Source organism: Salvelinus alpinus, chromosome 5 (assembly GCF_045679555.1).
Source record: "Salvelinus alpinus chromosome 5, SLU_Salpinus.1, whole genome shotgun sequence".
NCBI lineage: Eukaryota > Metazoa > Chordata > Actinopteri > Salmoniformes > Salmonidae > Salvelinus > Salvelinus alpinus.
Window position 1 is genome coordinate 99,533,500 of NC_092090.1, and position 21,202 is coordinate 99,554,701.

Here is a 21,202-nt window from a genome sequence, read left to right on the forward strand (position 1 = left end):
CCCCTGTCACTCAAGGAGATCCACAGAGTCACGACAGATACGGGATAGAATGACCAGAGGTCTCCGCACTAACAATGGGCTTCGCTGCCCCACCTATGCCTCAATGGCCCTGTTAGGATTAGCTTCTTGTTCTGAAAACCCCTCAGATGTGCATATGGCAGCACAGCAGAGAACAGCACAGCACAGCATATTCAACAATTTGTGGGATTGTTTTCAATCTTTTTATACAAAATGATTTATGGTCTTCAAGTCCCTTCCCTCATTTCTCCCAGATTATATGGGTGTTTATGTGGCTTTCTATAAAATATATGAACAGCCTGATCACTAGAAATAACCGAAGCGTGTTGCTCAGACCACTGCGCTACGGCAGGTCACAATGCTCATCCCCAAACAATAGCGTTAACCTTAACCACTCGGAATGAATGCCTAAACTGTTCTTTCTGTTTTAAACCCTGTAACCAGGCCGACGTAAACATGTAACCAGGCCGACGTAAACATGTAACCAGGCCGACGTAAACATGTAACCAGGCCGACGTAAACATGTAACCAGGCCGACGTAAACATGTAACCAGGCCGACGTAAACATGTAACCAGGCCGACGTAACCCTGTAACCAGGCCGACGTAAACATGTAACCAGGCAGACGTAACCCTGTAACCAGGCAGATTTAACCTTGTAACTACACAGCAGTAACCTTGTAACTACCCAGAAGTAACCTTGTAACTACCCAGAAGTAACCTTGTAACTACACAGCAGTAACCTTGGTAACTACGCAGAAGTAAGCCTGTAACTACGCAGAAGTAACCTTGTAACTACGCAGAAGTAACCTTGTAACTACACAGAGGTAACCTGGTAACTACGCAGAATTAACCTTGTAACTATGCAGAATTAACCTTGTAACTATGCAGAAGTAACCCTGTAACTATGCAGAAGTAACCTTGTAACTACGCAGAAGTAACCCTGTAACTATGCAGAAGTAACCTTGTAACTATGCAGAAGTAACCTTGTAACTACGCAGAATTAATCCGTCAAAAATAGAAGTTCATCCATAATACGTTGCATTTCGAAGAGAGACTATGAGCTGGGCGATATGGGCAAAAATCCATATCATGATAAATGTACACATTTCCTGCGTAACAATAAGTCAGCAAACATTACCATAAAGAAATGAAGAGTTTTTATGGGAGGCACTAGAGCTGGGCGATATGGACGAAAAGTAATAGCTCGATATATATATAACTATTTTGCTTGATATAACAACAAATACAGCAATCTTTTATTTATTTTTATGGAAAGTTACTTTACATTTGCGGCAGAGCTCTAGACAGTTCCCTTCCAGTGGCAAGTAAGAAAACTGAGATGGTAGCCTATGATTAAAAAAGTAATCTATTTCATTTAATATATCCAAGAAATTAATGACTGATATTTTGATGTGCAACCTGTCAAAATAGGAACCAGAATGATCAGATTGTCACGTTCGCTGGAATAATTATCGGACCAAACTGCAGCGCGATATGGTGTCCACATAATATTTATTTGAAAACGCACAAAACAACAAAGAGAGAACGAAACAAACAACGAACCGTAACTAAGAGGTGTAACATACACTAACTCAAAACAATATCCCATAAAACACAGGTGGAAAAAATGCTACTTAAATATGATCTCCGATTAGAGACAACGATTGCCAGCTGCCTCTAATTGGGAATCATACCAAACACCAACATAGAAAAACTAAACTAGAACCCCACATAGAAAATAATAACTAGAAAACCCCCCAGTCACGTCCTGACCTACTATAACATAGAAAAACAAAGGCTCTCTATGGTCAGGGCGTGACAGTACCCCCCCCCCCCTCCCCCCCCCCTCCCCCCCACCCTCCCAAAAGGTGTGGACTCCGGCCGCAAAACCTGAAACAAATGGGGAGTGTAGGGGGGGGTGATTAGTGTCGCTGGCGGCTCTGGTGCGGGCCGAAGAACCCGCTCATCCCGTGGATCCAGCCATGGACCCGGGCTGAACACTGTGCCTGGACTGGACCTCGGTATCAAGGAAGGCTCCTGCCATGGAGCAGGACTGGACACCAGATCTGGACTGGACACCGGCGCAGGAGAAGGCTCCGGCCATGGAGCTGGACCGGACGCCGTGCCTGGACTGGGCATCGGAGCAGGGGAAGGCTCCCTGACAGTCTCTGGCTCTTCCCTCTGCTCAGCCGCCAGCTCCATGTGCCCCCCCCCCCCCCCCCCCCCAAAAAAGAAAACATGGGGTTGTCCTTGGGATTTCTGTAGCCGCGAACCCTGTCGTCGTCGCTGTCCTCCATAATCTCCTTCTGTCTGTCGCCAAGGAAGGGTTTCGCATCTCCCCATCACTTCTTCCCATGTCCAGAAAACCTTCCCTGGACTGGGGACGGTCGCCGGAAGCTCTGGACTGGGGACGGTCGCCGGAAGCTCTGGACTAGGGACCGTCGCCGGAAGCCTGGTGCGTGGAGCCGGCACAGGGGGCACCGGACTGGTGACACACACTTCAGTGCAAGTGCGAGGAGCAGGCACAGGACGTACCGGACTGGGGAGGCGCACTGGAGACCTAGTGCGTAGATGACACACTTCGCTCGGCAGGTGCCGGGACCTGGCACAGGACATACTGGGCTGTGAAGGCGTACTGGAGACTTGGTGCGTAGAGCCGGCACACATGGTACCGTACAGATGACACGCTCCTCAAGGCGAGTGCAGAGAGCTGGCACAGGACGTACTGGGCTGTGGAGGCGTACTGGAGACCTGGTGCGTGGAGCCGGCACAGTTTTTACCAGACTGGTACCACACTCCTCAGGACGAGTACGGAGAACTGACTCAGGTGGCATCAAACTGATGACACGCTCCTTAGGGCGAATGTCGTGCATCATACACCAACACAACAACTCTCTAATTTCTCTCTCCTCCAATTTCTCCATCAACTCACTGACGGTCTCTGACTCTCTCCGTTCACTCTCCTCCAATTTCTCCATCTTCTCCCAGATTGGCTCTGGTTCACTCCTCGGCTCCGCCGACCACCCAGTGTACCACCCCGTATACCCCCCCCATTTTTTTTTATTGGGGCTGTTCTTTGGGCTTTCGTTGTGGCTGCGAACCCTGGCGTCGTCACTGTCTTCCCTTCTCTCCTTGCGTCTGCTTCCATGGAAGGCTTTCGTGTCCTCCCATTATTTCCTCCCAAGTCCAGGATATCTTCTCCTCCTTGATCTCCTCCCAAGTCCAGGATACCTTCTCCTCCTGAGCACGCTGCTTAGTCCTGGTGTGGTGGGATCTTCTGTCATGAGCGTCGTAATAACATTCGAACCAAGGCGCAGCGTGATATGGATTCCACATCCTTTTATTCGTGAAATGCACAAAAACAATAAAGAGCAAACGACACGTGAAGCTATGGAGTGCTCACAGGCAACTACACACGAACAAGATCCCACAAAACACAGTGGGGAAATGGCTGCCTAAATATGATCCCCAATCAGAGACAACTGCTGTCCTCCTGTAGACTACACCACCGCTGTCCTCCTGTAGACTACACCACTGCTGTCCTCCTGTACGCTACACCGCTGCTGTCCTCCTGTAGACTACACCGCTGCTGTCCTCCTGTAGACTATACCACTGCTGTCCTCCTGTAGACTACACCACTGCTGTCCTCCTGTAGACTACACCACCGCTGTCCTCCTGTACGCTACACCGCTGCTGTCCTCCGTAGACTACACCGCTGCTGTCCTCCTGTAGACTACACCACCGCTGTCCTCCTGTACGCTACACCACTGCTGTCCTCCTGTAGACTACACCACCGCTGTCCTCCTGTAGACTATAGCACTGCTATCCTCCTGTAGACTACACCATCTCTGTCCTCCTGTAGGCTACACCACTGCTGTCCTCCTGTACGCTACACCGCTGCTGTCCTCCTGTAGACCACACCTCTGCTGTCCTCCTGTAGACTACACCGCTGCTGTCCTCCTGTAGACTACACCGCTGCTGTCCTCCTGTAGACTACACCACTGCTGTCCTCCTGTAGACTACACCTCTGCTGTCCTCCTGTACGCTACACCGCTGCTGTCCTCCTGTACGCTACACCGCTGCTGTCCTCCTGTAGACTACACCTCTGCTGTCCTCCTGTAGACTACACCACCGCTGTCCTCCTGTACGCTACACCGCTGCTGTCCTCCTGTAGACTACACCACCGCTGTCCTCCTGTAGACTACACCGCTGCTGTCCTCCGTAGACTACACCTCTGCTGTCCTCCTGTAGACTACACCACTGCTGTCCTCCTGTAGACTACACCACCTCTGTCCTCCTGTAGACTACACCGCTGCTGTCCTCCTGTAGACTACACCACCGCTGTCCTCCTGTACGCTAAACCACCGCTGTCCTCCTGTAGACTACACCACTGCTGTCCTCCTGTAGACTACACCACCGCTGTCCTCCTGTACGCTACACCGCTGCCGTCCTCCTGTAGACTACACCGCTGTCCTCCTGTAGACTACACCACTGCTATCCTCCTGTAGACTACACCGCTGCTGTCCTCCTGTAGACTACACCACCTCTGTCCTCCTGTAGACTACACCACCTCTGTCCCCCTGTAGACTACACCACCGCTGTCCTCCTGTAGACTACACCGCTGCTGTCCTCCTGTAGACTACACCACCGCTGTCCTCCTGTAGACTACACCACCGCTGTCCTCCTGTACGCTACACCGCTGCTGTCCTCCTGTAGACTACACCACCGCTGTCCTCCTGTAGACTACACCGCTGCTGTCCTCCGTAGACTACACCTCTGCTGTCCTCCTGTAGACTACACCACTGCTGTCCTCCTGTAGACTACACCACCTCTGTCCTCCTGTAGACTACACCGCTGCTGTCCTCCTGTAGACTACACCTACGCTGTCCTCCTGTACGCTACACCACCGCTGTCCTCCTGTAGACTACACCACTGCTGTCCTCCTGTAGACTACACCACCGCTGTCCTCCTGTACGCTACACCGCTGCTGTCCTCCTGTAGACTACACCGCTGTCCTCCTGTAGACTACACCACTGCTATCCTCCTGTAGACTACACCGCTGCTGTCCTCCTGTAGACTACACCACCTCTGTCCTCCTGTAGACTACACCACCTCTGTCCCCCTGTAGACTACACCACCGCTGTCCTCCTGTAGACTACACCGCTGCTGTCCTCCTGTAGACTACACCACCACTGTCCCCCTGTAGACTACACCACCGCTGTCCTCCTGTAGACTACACCGCTGCTGTCCTCCTGTAGACTACACCTCTGCTGTCCTCCTGTAGACTACACCACCGCTGTCCTCCTGTAGACTACACCACCTCTGTCCTCCTGTAGACTACACCACCTCTGTCCCCCTGTAGACTACACCACCGCTGTCCTCCTGTAGACTACACCGCTGCTGTCCTCCTGTAGACTACACCTCTGCTGTCCTCCTGTAGACTACACCACCGCTGTCCTCCTGTACGCTACACCGCTGCTGTCCTCCTGTAGACTACACCGCTGCTGTGCTCCTGTAGACTACACCACCTCTGTCCTCCTGTAGACTACACCGCTGCTGTCCTCCTGTAGACTACACCACCGCTGTCCTCCTGTAGACTACACCACCTCTGTCCTCCTGTAGACTACACCACCTCTGTCCCCCTGTAGACTACACCACCGCTGTCCTCCTGTAGACTACACCGCTGCTGTCCTCCTGTAGACTACACCTCTGCTGTCCTCCTGTAGACTACACCACCGCTGTCCTCCTGTACGCTACACCGCTGCTGTCCTCCTGTAGACTACACCGCTGCTGTGCTCCTGTAGACTACACCACCTCTGTCCTCCTGTAGACTACACCGCTGCTGTCCTCCTGTAGACTACACCACCGCTGTCCTCCTTACCTCTAAGTGTTTTTTCAAGTTGGTCATATCATATTTGATCCCGAGATCAATCACACCATTGGAAGACAAAGCTTGGACTGTAGCCAACAAAAACCTATTCCTGCTCTTTTCCCGCGATCCATCAAACGCATTTGGTGTGTCATCATAGTGGTCTCTGATTGGTGGGCATCATTTGGTGTGTCATCATAGTGGTCTCTGATTGGTGGGCATCATTTGGCGGGTCATCCTAGTAGTCTCTGATTGGTGGTCATCATTTGGTGTGTCATCATAGTGGTCTCTGATTGGTGGTCATCATTTGGCGGGTCATCCTAGTAGTCTCTGATTGGTGGTCATCATTTGGTGTGTCATCATAGTGGTCTCTGATTGGTGGTCATCATTTGGCGGGTCATCCTAGTAGTCTCTGATTGGTGGTCATCATTTGGTGTGTCATCATAGTGGTCTCTGATTGGTGGTCATCATTTGGCGGGTCATCATAGTGGTCTCTGATTGGTGGTCATCATTTGGTGTGTCATCATAGTGGTCTCTGATTGGTGGTCATCATTTGGCGGGTCATCATAGTGGTCTCTGATTGGTGGTCATCATTTGGCGGGTCATCCTAGTAGTCTCTGATTGGTGGTCATCATTTGGTGTGTCATCATAGTGGTCTCTGATTGGTGGTCATCATTTGGCGGGTCATCATAGTGGTCTCTGATTGGTGGTCATCATTTGGCGGGTCATCCTAGTAGTCTCTGATTGGTGGTCATCATTTGGTGTGTCATCATAGTGGTCTCTGATTGGTGGTCATCATTTGGTGTGTCATCATAGTGGTCTCTGATTGGTGGTCATCATTTGGCGGGTCATCCTAGTAGTCTCTGATTGGTGGTCATCATTTGGTGTGTCATCATAGTGGTCTCTGATTGGTGGTCATCATTTGGTGGGTCATCATAGTGGTCTCTGATTGGTGGTCATCATTTGGTGTGTCATCATAGTGGTCTCTGATTGGTGGTCATCATTTGGTGTGTCATCATAGTGGTCTCTGATTGGTGGTCAGACCCACTCAGGTGGAACAATCTTAAACTTGCACCTTAGTTCAATGCTGAATTGAATTTCATTAAGAAAACAGAGAGGTGTCATCATGTATTTTTTTCTAAACATATTTTCTGAATTTAACAGTAATCCAAGAAGAAATCATCTCGAATTTCAAAAGTATCAGTAATCTGATTACAATATTGTTACTGCCAATGTAACGGACTACAGTTACAGATGACATGTAGTCAATTACTCCCCCCTGGCTACTTGCATGGTAGAAATAGTTTTAGTTACTCGCCACCGTGGTCCTGGAATTGTCTCCTGAACATTTAAACATTTGATGATCTAGTTTCGTTGGTTGAGTTTAAACACTTGATCGATGTATATATCATAGAAGAGAGTAATTGTCTTTAGGAGTTTTTTTTTGTCAAGACTTTTGTGTTTTTTTAACATAATATGTAATTGTTGTACTACCGTATGTTGTGTTTAATGTTGTGTTTAATGTTGTGTTTAATGTTGTGTTTAATGTTGTGTTTAATGTTGTGTTTAATGTTGTGTTTAATGTTGTGTTTAATGTTGTGTTTAATGTTGTGTTTAATGTTGTGTTTAATGTTGTGTTTAATGTTGTGTTAGTGTATGGAAGTTGTTTTATCTGAAACGTTGTTCCCCCTGCTGCTATTGGACCAGGTCTGTCTTGGATAAGAGATGTTATCTCAATGAGAGAAAAAAAACTGGATAAATAAAGGTACAATAAAAAAATAAACTTGATAACCTCTGTCCACACACTAGGCGAGTTACGGCTAGTGTGGATTAGTGGAGGAGGAATCAGAGCAGAATGAATCAGAATGAAATTCGACCTGAGGACTAGTGGAGGAGGAATCAGAGCAGAATGAAAGTCGACCTGAGGAGGAATCAGAGCAGAATGAAAGTCGACCTGAGGAGTAGTGGAGGAGGAATCGGAGCAGAATGAAAGTCGACCTGAGGAGTAGTGGAGGAGGAATCGGAGCAGAATGAAAGTCGACCTGAGGAGTAGTGGAGGAGGAATCAGAGCAGAATGAAAGTCGACCTGAGGATTAGTGGAGGAGGAATCAGAGCAGAATGAAAGTCGACCTGAGGACTAGTGGAGGAGGAATCAGAGCAGAATGAAAGTCGACCTGAGGAGGAATTAGAGCAGAATGAAAGTCGACCTGAGGATTAGTGGAGGAGGAATCAGAGCAGAATGAAAGTCGACCTGAGGATTAGTGGAGGAGGAATCAGAGCAGAATGAAAGTCGACCTGAGGACTAGTGGAGGAGGAATCGGAGCAGAATGAAAGTCGACCTGAGGATTAGTGGAGGAGGAATCAGAGCAGAATGAAAGTCGACCTGAGGATTAGTGGAGGAGGAATCAGAGCAGAATGAAAGTCGACCTGAGGACTAGTGGAGGAGGAATTAGAGCAGAATGAAAGTCGACCTGAGGACTAGTGGAGGAGGAATCAGAGCAGAATGAAAGTCGACCTGAGGATTAGTGGAGGAGGAATCAGAGCAGAATGAAAGTCGACCTGAGGAGTAGTGAAGAAGGAATCGGAGCAGAATGAAAGTCGACCTGAGGAAGAATCGGAGCAGAATGAAAGTCGACTGAGGAGGAATCAGAGCAGAATGAAAGTCGACTGAGGATTAGTGGAGGAGGAATCGGAGCAGAATGAAAGTCGACCTGAGGAAGAATCGGAGCAGAATGAAAGTCGACCTGTAGACCTGTGGACGTCTTTAAGAGACGCGGAGGTTTGATGCTGCCTCAGTCAGCACAGTACACAGCTGCAGGGTCAACGAGATTGGCAACGTGCGTTCTGCTTCCAGAATATTCCAGAATATGCAGATATTCACAACTCATTGGGAATGGAGGGTTAATATCATATTTACATTAAATCAGTTATCACTCATTAACAGCACCTTGCCTCCACAGCTACACTCTCTGGACAGCACGGAAACACACTGTAATGTAGACAGTTATGGGATGTATGTCTGTTGACTATATTTGAAATATGCACTTAATTTCAATTCATTTTAGAGTATTTGGTCTTTTTTTTTGTTTTTGTTGAAAAGACAGGGGGAAATAATGGAATTATAATCCTGCTCTCCGTACCTATAATGGCATGTTCATCATGTGTTTATAGAAGTGTAATGTCTGAATGTACGCTTTATGAACAGACAGGAAATATAACATTACTGAATTTATTGCTTTTACATTCTCACAGGGACACCTTGACTTTACAATATGGTCTGTTATGACACAGCATTATGTCTGCCAGTCATTTGTGAAGGCCTCATTTGAATAATGAGTATTTTAAATCATTCAACTGGGTTTGTGCCATTTTCTTGTTTGATGTTTTGATGTTTTCTTTCTTCCCTGGTTGAAACTCACACCTTTTTAATAATGTTCTGCTTTTTCTTAGTTCTCAAGTACTCTGCCCCCTGGTACAAACTGCAGACAGACTTCTTTTGTAGCCTACATGCTAAAAATACTGCATATGGTTTGACTTTTCTTTTCCTTTGCTGGCTCAGCCATTGTGTTGGATCCATGGCTTGCGTCACAAATGGCATCACGTTCACTATATAGTGCCCTACTTTTGATCAGAACCTCATGGGCTCTAGTCAAAAGTAGTGCACTAAGTAGGTAATAGGATGTCATTTGTGACAAAGCCTATCCCTCAAAACTCTCCTACTGCTGGGAGAGAGAACTCATTTAGTAGATTGGGAGTTTGATTGAGCCGACACCAGAATAATGCTAATTGGGTCTGGTGTTGCTCATAAACACTCTCAAGTTATTCTGGGAGGCACCCATGGGGAAACCTGTTTTGTGAACCTCTACTTTTTAACAGGATGCGTAAAGTTGTGTGTGAATTAAGTTATCGACAAGTTCCATAATTTTAACATATGAAATTGACTTGCCTGCTCTCTATTGAGCCACAACAGAACCGCTTAGCCTGCCAGTTTCACCGGCTCCAGTGTTGAGTCAACTAGGAACTGAGAAACTGTAAAAAGTACACCGTCATGTTCATTAAGATCTTATTGAAGTATTAGACGATCCGGTTACAGGGGTCAACAATAATGCATTTTCTATTTACTATAACTACCGGTAGTTATTGACAGTTACTGTACACACCTGCTTTGTTCTGTCCCTTTGCGACAACTGTTGATGTAATAAGGCTTTTATAAAATACATTGGATTGATTGACTGAATTATTGATTATTATTTGGATAATCATGTATGAATGTGTTTCTTTGTTCCCCTCCAGGGTGTCCTTCTCTGTGCACGTCTCTGACGACTACCCAGGTAAGGACCGCCGCGTCATGTCTTCACTGACATGACTTCTCTGTGTCTCTACTGTATATCTGCGAGCGATCATCTACTACTTTAGTCTAATGACCCTTGACCTCAGGCCTGAGGGATTCACATCGCAGACTGCCAATGAGGTCATGGTCATAACGCCGTAGATTCTGAAAACCGTAGATTCTTTCTCCGCGAAGTGTGACTGTCAGCGAGCCCCATATTCTTATTCAGTCAATGAGCTATTATGTCATAGCTCTCATTATGTCACTGTGATATGAGGAGAAGGCTGCTTTGGGATGTGTCACGCAATGGAACGTAATGTCCATGAAAGATTAATTACTTACAACTGTCTGAGTTGAAAGGTGAACTACGGATAGCGGGTCTAGTCAGTGGAACTGTCTGAGTTGAAAGGTGAACTACGGATAGCGGGTCTAGTCAGTGGAACTGTCTGAGTTGAAAGGTGAACTACGGATAGTGGGTCTAGTCAGTGGAACTGTCTGAGTTGAAAGGTGAACTACGGATAGCGGGTCTAGTCAGTGGAACTGTCTGAGTTGAAAGGTGAACTACGGATAGTGGTCTAGTCAGTGGAACTGTCTGAGTTGAAAGGTGAACTACGGATAGTGGTCTAGTCAGTGGAACTGTCTGAGTTGAAAGGTGAACTATGGGTACTGGTTGAACCCACCGGTTGCCCCATGCCAGGTATCATGTGTAAAGTCTGTCACTGATAACCCACCGGTTGCCCCACGCCAGGTATCATGTGTAAAGTCTGTCACTGATAACCCACCGGTTGCCCCATGCTAGTTATCGTGTGTAAAGACATTCACTGATAACCCACCGGTTGCCCCATGACAAGTATCGTGTGTAAAGTCTGTCACTGATAACCCACCGGTTGCCCCACGCCAAGTATCGTGTGTAAAGTCTGTCACTGATAACCCACCGGTTGCCCCATGCCAGGTATCGTGTGTAAAGTCTGTCACTGATAACCCACCGGTTGCCCCATGCCAGGTATCGTGTGTAAAGTCTGTCACTGATAACCCACCGGTTGCCCCATGCCAGGTATCATGTGTAAAGTCTGTCACTGATGAATGTTTTTTTACTCTCTTCCTTTCTTCAACACAGACAACACATACGTGTCAAACTCTGAGAACGAGGATGAAGTTCTAGTTACCAGAGACCCGATCCCCGTCATCTTCCACAGAATCGCAACAGGTCCATTTTTTGTTGTTGTCAGATTGTCTGTATTGCATTGTCAAGTATAGATTGATCTCTTCGAATCTGCATAGATACAGGAACATTTCTGAAATATTTCCTGACTGTCTGTATTCGGTACAGGTACACTAGTGCATTGTCACGCAAAGTCAGTATAATCTGCATAAATACTTAGAACACAGAAACGTTTTTGAATTGTTTTCTTATCGTCTTATCATCTTCAATACCCTGGTACTTGCCTACGGAGCAGCGAGGGGAACTGCCTCTCCCATTAATCCCATTAAAAAACCTCTGAAACCCTACCTCTTTAAATAAATCCCATTAAAAACCTCTGAAACTCTACTTCTTTAAATAAATCCCATTAAAAACCTCTGAAACTCTACCTCTTTAAATACATCCCATTAAAAACCTCTGAAACTCTACCTCTTTAAAGAAATCCCATTAAAAACCTCTGAAATCCTACCTCTTTAAATAAATCCCATTAAAAACCTCTGAAACCCTACCTCTTTAAATAAATCCCATTAAAAAACTCTGAAACTCTACTTCTTTAAATAAATCCCATTAAAAACCTCTGAAACCCTACCTCTTTAAATAAATCCCATTAAAAACCTCTGAAACCCTACCTCTTTAAATAAATCCCATTAAAAACCTCTGAAACCCTACCTCTTTAAATAAATCCCATTAAAAACCTCTGAAACTCTACTTCTTTAAATAAATCCCATTAAAAACCTCTGAAACCCTACCTCTTTAAATAAATCCCATTAAAAACCTCTGGAACCCTACCTCTTTAAATAAATCCCATTAAAAACCTCTGAAACCCTACCTCTTTAAATAAATCCCATTAAAAACCTCTGAAACCCTACCTCTTTAAATAAATCCCATTAAAAACCTCTGAAACCCTACCTCTTTAAATAAATCCCATTAAAAACCTCTGAAACTCTACCTCTTTAAATAAATCCCATTAAAAACCTCTGAAACTCTACCTCTTTAAATAAATCCCATTAAAAACCTCTGAAACCCTACCTCTTTAAATAAATCCCATTAAAAACCTCTGAAACTCTACCTCTTTAAATAAATCCCATCAAAAACAGTTGTCTTTTCCCACTAGCACTGACCTCTCTGATAACTGTATTGCTGAGGACAGGGTACTTGATACAATTGTGATGTGTTGTTGTCTCACCTAGCTACCTTCAGACGAATGCACTAATGTAAGTGTCTCTGGATAAGGAGCGTGTGCTGAATGACTACAATGTAAATAGCCACCTCCAGACATATTAACTGACAAGCTCGTAAAAACAACAATTCTAAACCTTTCTAACCAACGTTGACCTTGTTGAGTCTTTCAGGCTGATGGGAAGCTGCTGTCAGACTGAACAACAGGATGTAGTATGAGCTATATGGGCCTCCCTATGGGACCTGGTCAAAAGTAGTGCACTATATAGGTAATAGGGTGCCATTTGGGACAAATCCCTCAGTAAATAGTAGGTAGGCTGTGGTCTCAGCTTCATGTTAATTCTTGGGTCTTTGTCTGATTTCTGTTCCCAAGATCTTTCTGCCTTTCTGAAGAATAATAAGCAAGTAAATAATGGTGTAGATACATACACCTGCTGACTAATTGTTTTATATATATATATATATATATACGTGTGTGCTCGTGTGTGCTGTCAACAGAGATTACGATCAACAATGACGCCAGCTGCTGCCTGTCCATCAAGACAAAACTTCAGTTAGACAAAAACCAGGTGAGCTACACCTCACTCCACTGATTAATAACACATTGTAAAGGCTCATTTTAACATGTAATAACGGTGTTATAACCTGTAATAACTGTGTTATAAACTATAACAACTGTGGTATAAACTGTAATAACGGTTATAACCTGTAACTCTGTGATATAACCTGTAATAACTGATATAACCTGTAATAACTCTGTGATATAACCTGTAATAACTCTGTGATATAACCTGTAATAACTGTTATAACCTGTAATAACTGTTATAACCTGTAATAACTGTTATAAACTGTAACAACTGTAGCATAAACTGTAATAACTGATATAACCTGTAATAACTGTATTATAACATGTAATAACATGTAATAACTGGGTTGTAACCTGTAATAACTGTGTTATAAACTGTAATAACTGTGTTATATCATCGAATCGTACTACACCGGCTCCGACGCTCGTCGGATGTGACAGGGCTTGCAAACTATTATAGACTACGAGGGAAGCACAACCGAGAGCTGCCCAGTGACACGAGCCTACCAGACGAGCTAAATAACTTCTATGCTTGCTTTGAGGTTAAGTAACACTGAAACCATTTGATCCAAGATGGCGTAGCAGCAAGACATTTTTGTCCAGTTTTTGTCCCGTGTAAATATTCAGCTTTTTTCGTTTTTCTGTATACATTTTGATCTCTTTTTCCATTTTCGAATGAGATATACCTTCCTGCAACCCGCCTCACCCAACGTGGTACGGATCTGCTATTTTCTTTAGACCTTATAACTGGAACCTCCATCAGAAGCTAGCCTTCAGAAGCTAGGCAGCTAATTAGCTACTAGTTATTTAGTCATTGTTAGCCACTGCTAGCAGTCTTTACCTTTAGCACAGACACCAGCCGCTTTAGCCCGGATAGCCCGGATAATATCTGCCAGTCTGCACAGCGTGATATCAGCCCTGAGCATATCGGACTGCTTCCCCACCCACTACTACGCCACCGGATTCCTGCCGCAAGCTCTGGACCATTACACAGGATCATCGCAGCTACTGAGTGGCGATCGTGGATAACGCCCTTGCCAAAAGCAAGCACCAGTTAGCCTCGAGCTAGGCCCATTCTCCCGGCTAGCAAAACGAAGTACACCAACTACAATGCCTCTCTTGCCAACTGGCGTGGACCCTTTGTCGACACGGAGCTCCACCGATCCACCACGACTGGTCTGCTGACGTAATTTGGCCGATGTGCTCTCAACCGGCCTCTGCGTCGTTGATGTCGGTGAGGACCCAGCTACTAGCCCCGGCTCGCTAACTCTCTGAGCGCCGTGTCTCCCGCTCGCCTAGCGTAGTGACGACTGCCGAGCGGCTCCCTGTTTCGTCCATTGCTGCTTATTGGACCCTATGATCACTCGGCTACACAGCTGATGCCTACTGGACTGTTCATTAACACAGTACTTCATTTTGTTTATCTGTCGGCCCCAGCCTTGAACTCAGGCCCTCTGTTTTTAGCTAACTGACCCTCTCTGCACATTCATCATTTACCCGTTGTTGTTGTCTTAGCTGTTTACCCGTTGTTGTTGTCTTAGCTGTTTACCAGTTGTTGTCTTAGCCCTCCCAATCAACACCTGTGATTGCTTTATGCCTCTCTCTAATGTCAATATGCCTTGTATACTATTGTTTAAGGTAGCTCTCATTGTTTTGTTTTACTGCGGAGCCCTTAGTCCCGCTCTACATACCTCGGTTAGCCCCCCCACACATGCGGAGACCATACCTAGCTTAATAACTTCTTATCATAACATCCGGTGAAATTGCAGAGAGCGAAATTCAAACTACAGTATTATAAATATTTAACTTTCATAAAATCACAAGTGTAATACATCAAAATAAAGCTTAACTTCTTGTTAATCCAGCCGCTGTGTCAGATTTCAAAAAGGCTTTACGGCGAAAGCACACCATGCGATTATCTGAGGACAGCGCCCCGCATACAAACACATGAAAAACACATTTCAACCAGGCAGGTGTGACACGAAAGTTAGAAATAGCAATATAAAAAATGCCTTACCTTTGATGATCTTCTTCTGTTGCCACTCCAAAAGATCCCAGTTACATCACAAATGGTCCTTTTGTTCGATAAAGTCCTTCTTCATATCCATAAAAACTCAGTTTAGCTGGCGCGCTTCAGTCAATAATCCATCCAGTTTCCCTCCATCAAAATGCATACGAAATGAATCCCAAACGTTACTAATAAACTTTTCCAAACAAGTCAAACAACGTTTATAATCAAACCTTAGGTACCCTAATACGTAAATAAACGATAAAATTTAAGACGGAGAATCGTTATCGTCTTTACCGGAGAAAAATACCAAAGAACGCGTTCTCTTCCACGCGCTTGGAAACACTACAGCCAAAATGGGAGCCACCTAGAAAAAACTACAATTTCTGGTTATTTTTTTCCAAAAACCAGCCTGAAACTCTTTCATCTAGTGGAAGCCCTAGGAACTGCAATCTGGGAGGACTTGGCCTTATAATAAAAGTGATAGCCATTGAAAATAGTGGTAGGCTGAATTTTTTTTTTGGGGGGGGGGTGGTTTGTCCTCAGGGTTTCGCCTGCCATATCAGTTATGTTATACTCACAGACATACTTTTAACAGTTTTAGAAACTTTAGAGTGTTTTCTATCCAAATCTGCCAATTATATACTTCTGGGCCTGAGTAACAGGCAGGTTACTTTGGGCAGGCTTTTCATCCGGACGTTAAAATACTGCCCTCTACCCAAGAGAGGTTAACTGGCGCTTCCAGAGATGCAGCCTCTCTCATCGTCACCCAATGCCTAGGTTTACCTCCACTGTACTCGCACCCTACCATGCCCTTGTCTGTGCATTATTCCCTGAATCTATCCTACCATGTCCAGAAGTCTGCTCCTTTTACTCTCTGTTCCGAACGCACTAGACGACTAGATCGTATAGCATTTAGCCGTACCCTTATCCTACTCCTCCTCTGTTCCTCTGGTGATGTAGAAGTTAACCCAGGCCCTGCAGCGCTCCACTCCCATTCCCCAGGCGCTCTCATTTGGGTTCATGCGTGTTAACATCAGAAGCCTCATCTGTAAGTTTGCTTTATTCACTGTTTTAGCACACACCGCCAACCCTGATGTCCTAGCCATGTCTGAAACCTGGAAGGCCACCAATAATTCTAAATTGTAATTACGTCGCCACTACTGGTCTATTTATTGCCTTACCTCCTTACTTCATTTGCACACACTGTATACATATTTTCTATTGTGTTATTGACTGTACGTTTGTTTATCCCATGTGTAACTCTGTGTTGTTGTTTTTGTCGCACTGCTTTGCTCTATCTTGGCCAGGTCGCAGTTGTAAATGAGAACTTGTTCTCAACTGGCCTACCTGGTTAAATAAAGGTGAAATAAAATAAAAATGAAACTCTGACCTGTTCACCGGACCTGCTGTTTTCGACTCTCTCTCTCTACCGCACCTGCTGTCTCTAACTCTGAATGATCGGCTATGAAAAGCCAAACCTGGTTAAATAAAGGTGAAATAAATGTTTTAAAATAAAAAACGTGAGAGAGCTGCCCAGTGACACGAGCCTACCAGATGAGCTAAATAACTTCAATGCTCGCTTCGAGGCAAGTAACACTGAAACATGCATGAGAGCATCACTCGTTCCAGACGACTGTGTGATCACGCTCTCCGCAGTTGATGTGAGTAAGACCTTTAAACAGGTCAACATTCACAAGGCCCGCAAGGCCAGATGAATTACCAGGACGTGTACTGCGACCAGGCGCTGACCAACTGGCAAGTATCTTCACTGACATTTTCAACCTCTCCCTGTCTGAGTCTGTAATACCTACATGTTTCAAGCAGACCACAATAGTCCCTGTGCCCAAGAACACGAAGGCAACCTGCCTAAATGACTACAGACCCGTAGCACTCCCATCTGTAGCCATGAAGTGCTATGAAAGGCTGGTCATGGCTCACATCAACACCATTCTCCCAGAAACCCTAGATCCACTCACATTTGCATACCGCACCAACAGATCCACATATGATGCAATCTCAATCGCACTCCACACTGCCCTTTCCTACCTGGACAAAAGGAACACCTATGTGAGAATGCTGTTCATTGACTACAGCTCAGCATTCAACACCATTGTGCCCTCAAAGCTCATCACTAAGCTAAGGACCCTGGCACTAAACACCTCCCTCTGCAACCGGATCCTAGACTTCCTGCCCAGCCGCCCCCAGGTGGTAAGGGTAGATAACAACACATCGACCACACTGTTCCTCAACACTGGGGCCCCTCAGGGTGTGTGCTCAGTCCCCTCCTGTACTCCCTGTTCACCCATGACTGCACGGCCAGGCACAACTCCAACACCATCATTAAGTTTGCCACACAACAGTGGTAGGCCTGATTACCGACAACGATGAGACAGCCTATAGGGAGGAGGTGAGAGACCTGACCATGTGGTGCCAGGACAACAACCTCTCCGTCAACGTGATCAAGACAAAGGAGATGATTGTGGACTACAGGAAAAGGAGGACTGAGCACACCCCCATTCACATCGACGGGGCTGCAGTGAAGCAGGTTGAGAGCTTCAATTTCCTTGGCGTCCACATCACCAACAAACTAACATGGTCCAAGCACATCAAGACAGTCGTCAAGAGGGCACAACAAAACCTATTCCCCCTCAGGAGACTGAACATATTTGTCATGGTTCCTCAGATCCTCAAAAGGTTTTACAGCTGCACCATCGAGAGCATCCTGGCAGGTTGCATCACTGCCTGGTATGGCAACTGCTTGGCCTCCGACCGCAAGGCACTACAAAGGGTAGTATGTACGGCCCAGTACATCACCAGGGCCAAGCTTCCTGCCATCCAGGACCTCTATACCAGGCGGTGTCAGAGGAAGTCCTTAAAAATTGTCAAAGACTCCAGCCACCCTAGTCATAGACTGTTCTCTCTGCTACAACACGGCAAGCGGTACCGGTGCGCCAAGTCTATGTCCAAGAGGCTTCTTAACAGCTTCTACCCCCAAGCCATAAGACTCGTGGACAGCTAATCAAATGGCTACCCAGACTATTTGCACCCTCCCCCCCTTCCCTCCCCACGCTCCTGCTACTCTCTGTTATTATCTGTGCATCGTCACTTTAACAACTCTACCTACATGTACATATTACCTCAATTACCTCGACATTGGTGGCCCCGCACATTGACACATTGACTCTGTACCGTAACCCCCTGTATATAGCCTCCACATTGACTCTGTACCGTAACACCCTGTATATAGCCTCCACATTGACTCTGTACCGTAACACCCTGTATATAGCCTCCACATTGACTCTGTACTGGTACCCCCTGTATATAGCCTCCACATTGACTCTGTACCGTAACACCCTGTGTATAGCCTCCACATTGACTCTGTACCGTAACACCCTGTATATAGCCTCACTATTGTTATTTACTGCTGCTCCTTAATTATCTGCTTTTCTTATCTCTTACTTTTATTTTTGTTGGCATTTTCTTAAAACTGCATTGTTGGTTAAGGGCTTGTGAGTAAGCATTTCACTGTAAGGTCTACTTACACCTGTTGTATTCGGCGCATTTGATTTGATTTAATAACTGTTTTAAACTGTAATAACATGCAATAACTGTTATAAACTGTAATAACTGTGTTATAACATGTAATAACTGTTATAAACTGTAAGAACTGTGTTATAAACCGTAGCTGTTATAACATGTAATAACTGTTATAAACTGTAATAACTGTGTTATAACATGTAATAACTGTAATAACTGTGTTATAACATGTAATAACTGTTATAAACTGTAATAACTGTGTTATAACATGTAATAACTGTTATAAACTGTAAGAACTGTTAAACTGTAGTAACTTTGATAAATTGTAAGAGCTGTTATAAACTGTAATAACTGTGTTATAACATGTAATAACTGTTATAAACTGTAATAACTGTGTTATAACATGTAATAACTGTTATAAACTGTAAGAACTGTGTTATAAACCGTAGCTGTTATAACATGTAATAACTGTTATAAACTGTAATAACTGTGTTATAACATGTAATAACTGTTATAAACTGTAAGAACTGTGTTATAAACCGTAGCTGTTATAACATGTAATAACTGTTATAAACTGTAATAACTGTTATAAACTGTAATAACTGTGTTATAACATGTAATAACTGTTATAAACCGTAATAACTGTTATAAACTGTAAGAACTGTGTTATAAACCGTAGCTGTTATAACATGTAATACCTGTGTTATAAACAGTAATAATGTGTAATAACGTCCCCCAGTGCCACTATGCCATAGAGGAGGACTCTGAGGGGGATGCTGACTCTGAGGAGTTTTACTATGGAGGTCAGGTAAGCATCAAGACACACAACACACACACACATGTTTTACTATCATTGTGGGGACCAAACAATTGATTCCCATTCAAAATCCTATTTTCCCTAACCCTAAACCTAACCTTAATCCCAAACCCCTAACCTTACACCTAGCCCTAACCCTAAACCCTTAGCCCTTAGCCCAAATTCTAACCCTACACTGTAAACACCAAGGCATTTTTTTCTCAAATACTTCTAGTAAGTTGAACTGAAAATCAATGGAAAGTCATTATTACTTTAAGTGTTACACATAAATCCGAGTCGGAACATTCCCAGAAGTCCGTCAATCAGAATCTTTGGAAATTCTGGGAATTTTGGGAAACTTACTGGAAACTTACTGGAACTTTGCTAGGCCCCAAAATAAGGCCTTGTGAGATATGTGATGTATTGTCAAAAAAGGGTTTAATTGTAATGATAACATTCGCATAGGGATAACATTGTGAGCACTTCTGGTCTCCACAATGATAGTAAATACCACACACACACACACACACACACACACACACACACACACACACACACACACACACACACACACACACACACACACACACACATTTCCTCCTCAACAACTGCTGTAACAATGAACCGTTAGATCGGCAGTGTTCAACCCTTTCTTAGCTACAGTGGCGGTAGGTGTACTAGGGCCGGTCTCCCCCGGAGACAGATTCATCCTAGTGATGGATTGAAAAGCACTTTCAAGAATGGATGAATCTGTGTCCAGTCAACCACTCTTAGAACAAAAGGGTTCTTCGGCTGTCCCCATAGGAGAACCCTTTTGAAAAGCCCTTTAGGTTCCATGTAGAACCCATTCCACAGAGAGTTCTACACGGAACCCGTTAAGGGTTCTCCTATGGGGACAGCCGAAGAACCCTTTTTGGAACCCTTTGTGTCTAAGAGTGTGCAGTGGCAGTAAGTGAGTAAGTCCTTATATAGAGTAAGACCCAGCAGCTCTGAAGAGAGGCCAGACCTCCACTGGCGTCTCCACCTGAGCATGAAGCCTCCTGATTTCATGGCAGATTTCCCCGATGTAGTCCTAAACTCCTCAAGTATAAAGCACTTTTATATATTTTTAGTCTTTTTCAGTCAGCTCACTCAAAAAGTGGCCTGCGGCTCATTCTTCACTCACTGTAGTGGGACATTTCCATCACCCAAATTAAACTCGGTCCATCTTTATATGGACATATACGTCTATTCTGATGAGCGATGGTCTCTCTCTCTCTCTCTCTCTCAATTCAATTCAATTCAATTCAAGGGGCTTTATTGGCATGGGAAACATGTGTTAACATTGCCAAAGCAAGTGAGGTAGGTAATATACAAAAGTGAAATAAACAATACAAATTAACAGTAAACATTACACATACAGAAGTTTCAAAACAATAAAGACATTACAAATGTTATATTATATATATGCAGTGTTGTAACAATGTACAAATGGTTAAAGCACACAAGTAAAAATAAATAAGCATAAATATGGGTTGTATTTACAATGGTGTTTGTTCTTCACTGGTTGCCCTTTTCTTGTGGCAACAGGTCACAAATCTTGCTGCTGTGATGGCACACTGTGGAATTTCTCCCAGTAGATATGGGAGTTTATCAAAATTGGATTTGTTTTCAAATTCTTTGTGGATCTGTGTA

General features: G+C 44.8%; 1 protein-coding gene across 2 annotated transcripts in view; it reads left to right on the forward strand.

Annotated features, from left to right (window-relative positions):
• The window catches only part of LOC139577343 (protein mono-ADP-ribosyltransferase PARP8-like), a 126,296-nt gene that overhangs the window by 41,681 nt on the left and 63,413 nt on the right, over positions 1 to 21,202 (forward strand). For both annotated transcript variants that reach the window (XM_071404391.1, XM_071404392.1), the window contains exons 3-6: positions 10,182 to 10,219; positions 11,336 to 11,425; positions 13,097 to 13,167; positions 19,472 to 19,540. In XM_071404391.1, the coding sequence (XP_071260492.1) occupies positions 10,182 to 10,219; positions 11,336 to 11,425; positions 13,097 to 13,167; positions 19,472 to 19,540 (268 nt within the window). The remainder of the gene's footprint in view (positions 1 to 10,181; positions 10,220 to 11,335; positions 11,426 to 13,096; positions 13,168 to 19,471; positions 19,541 to 21,202) is intronic.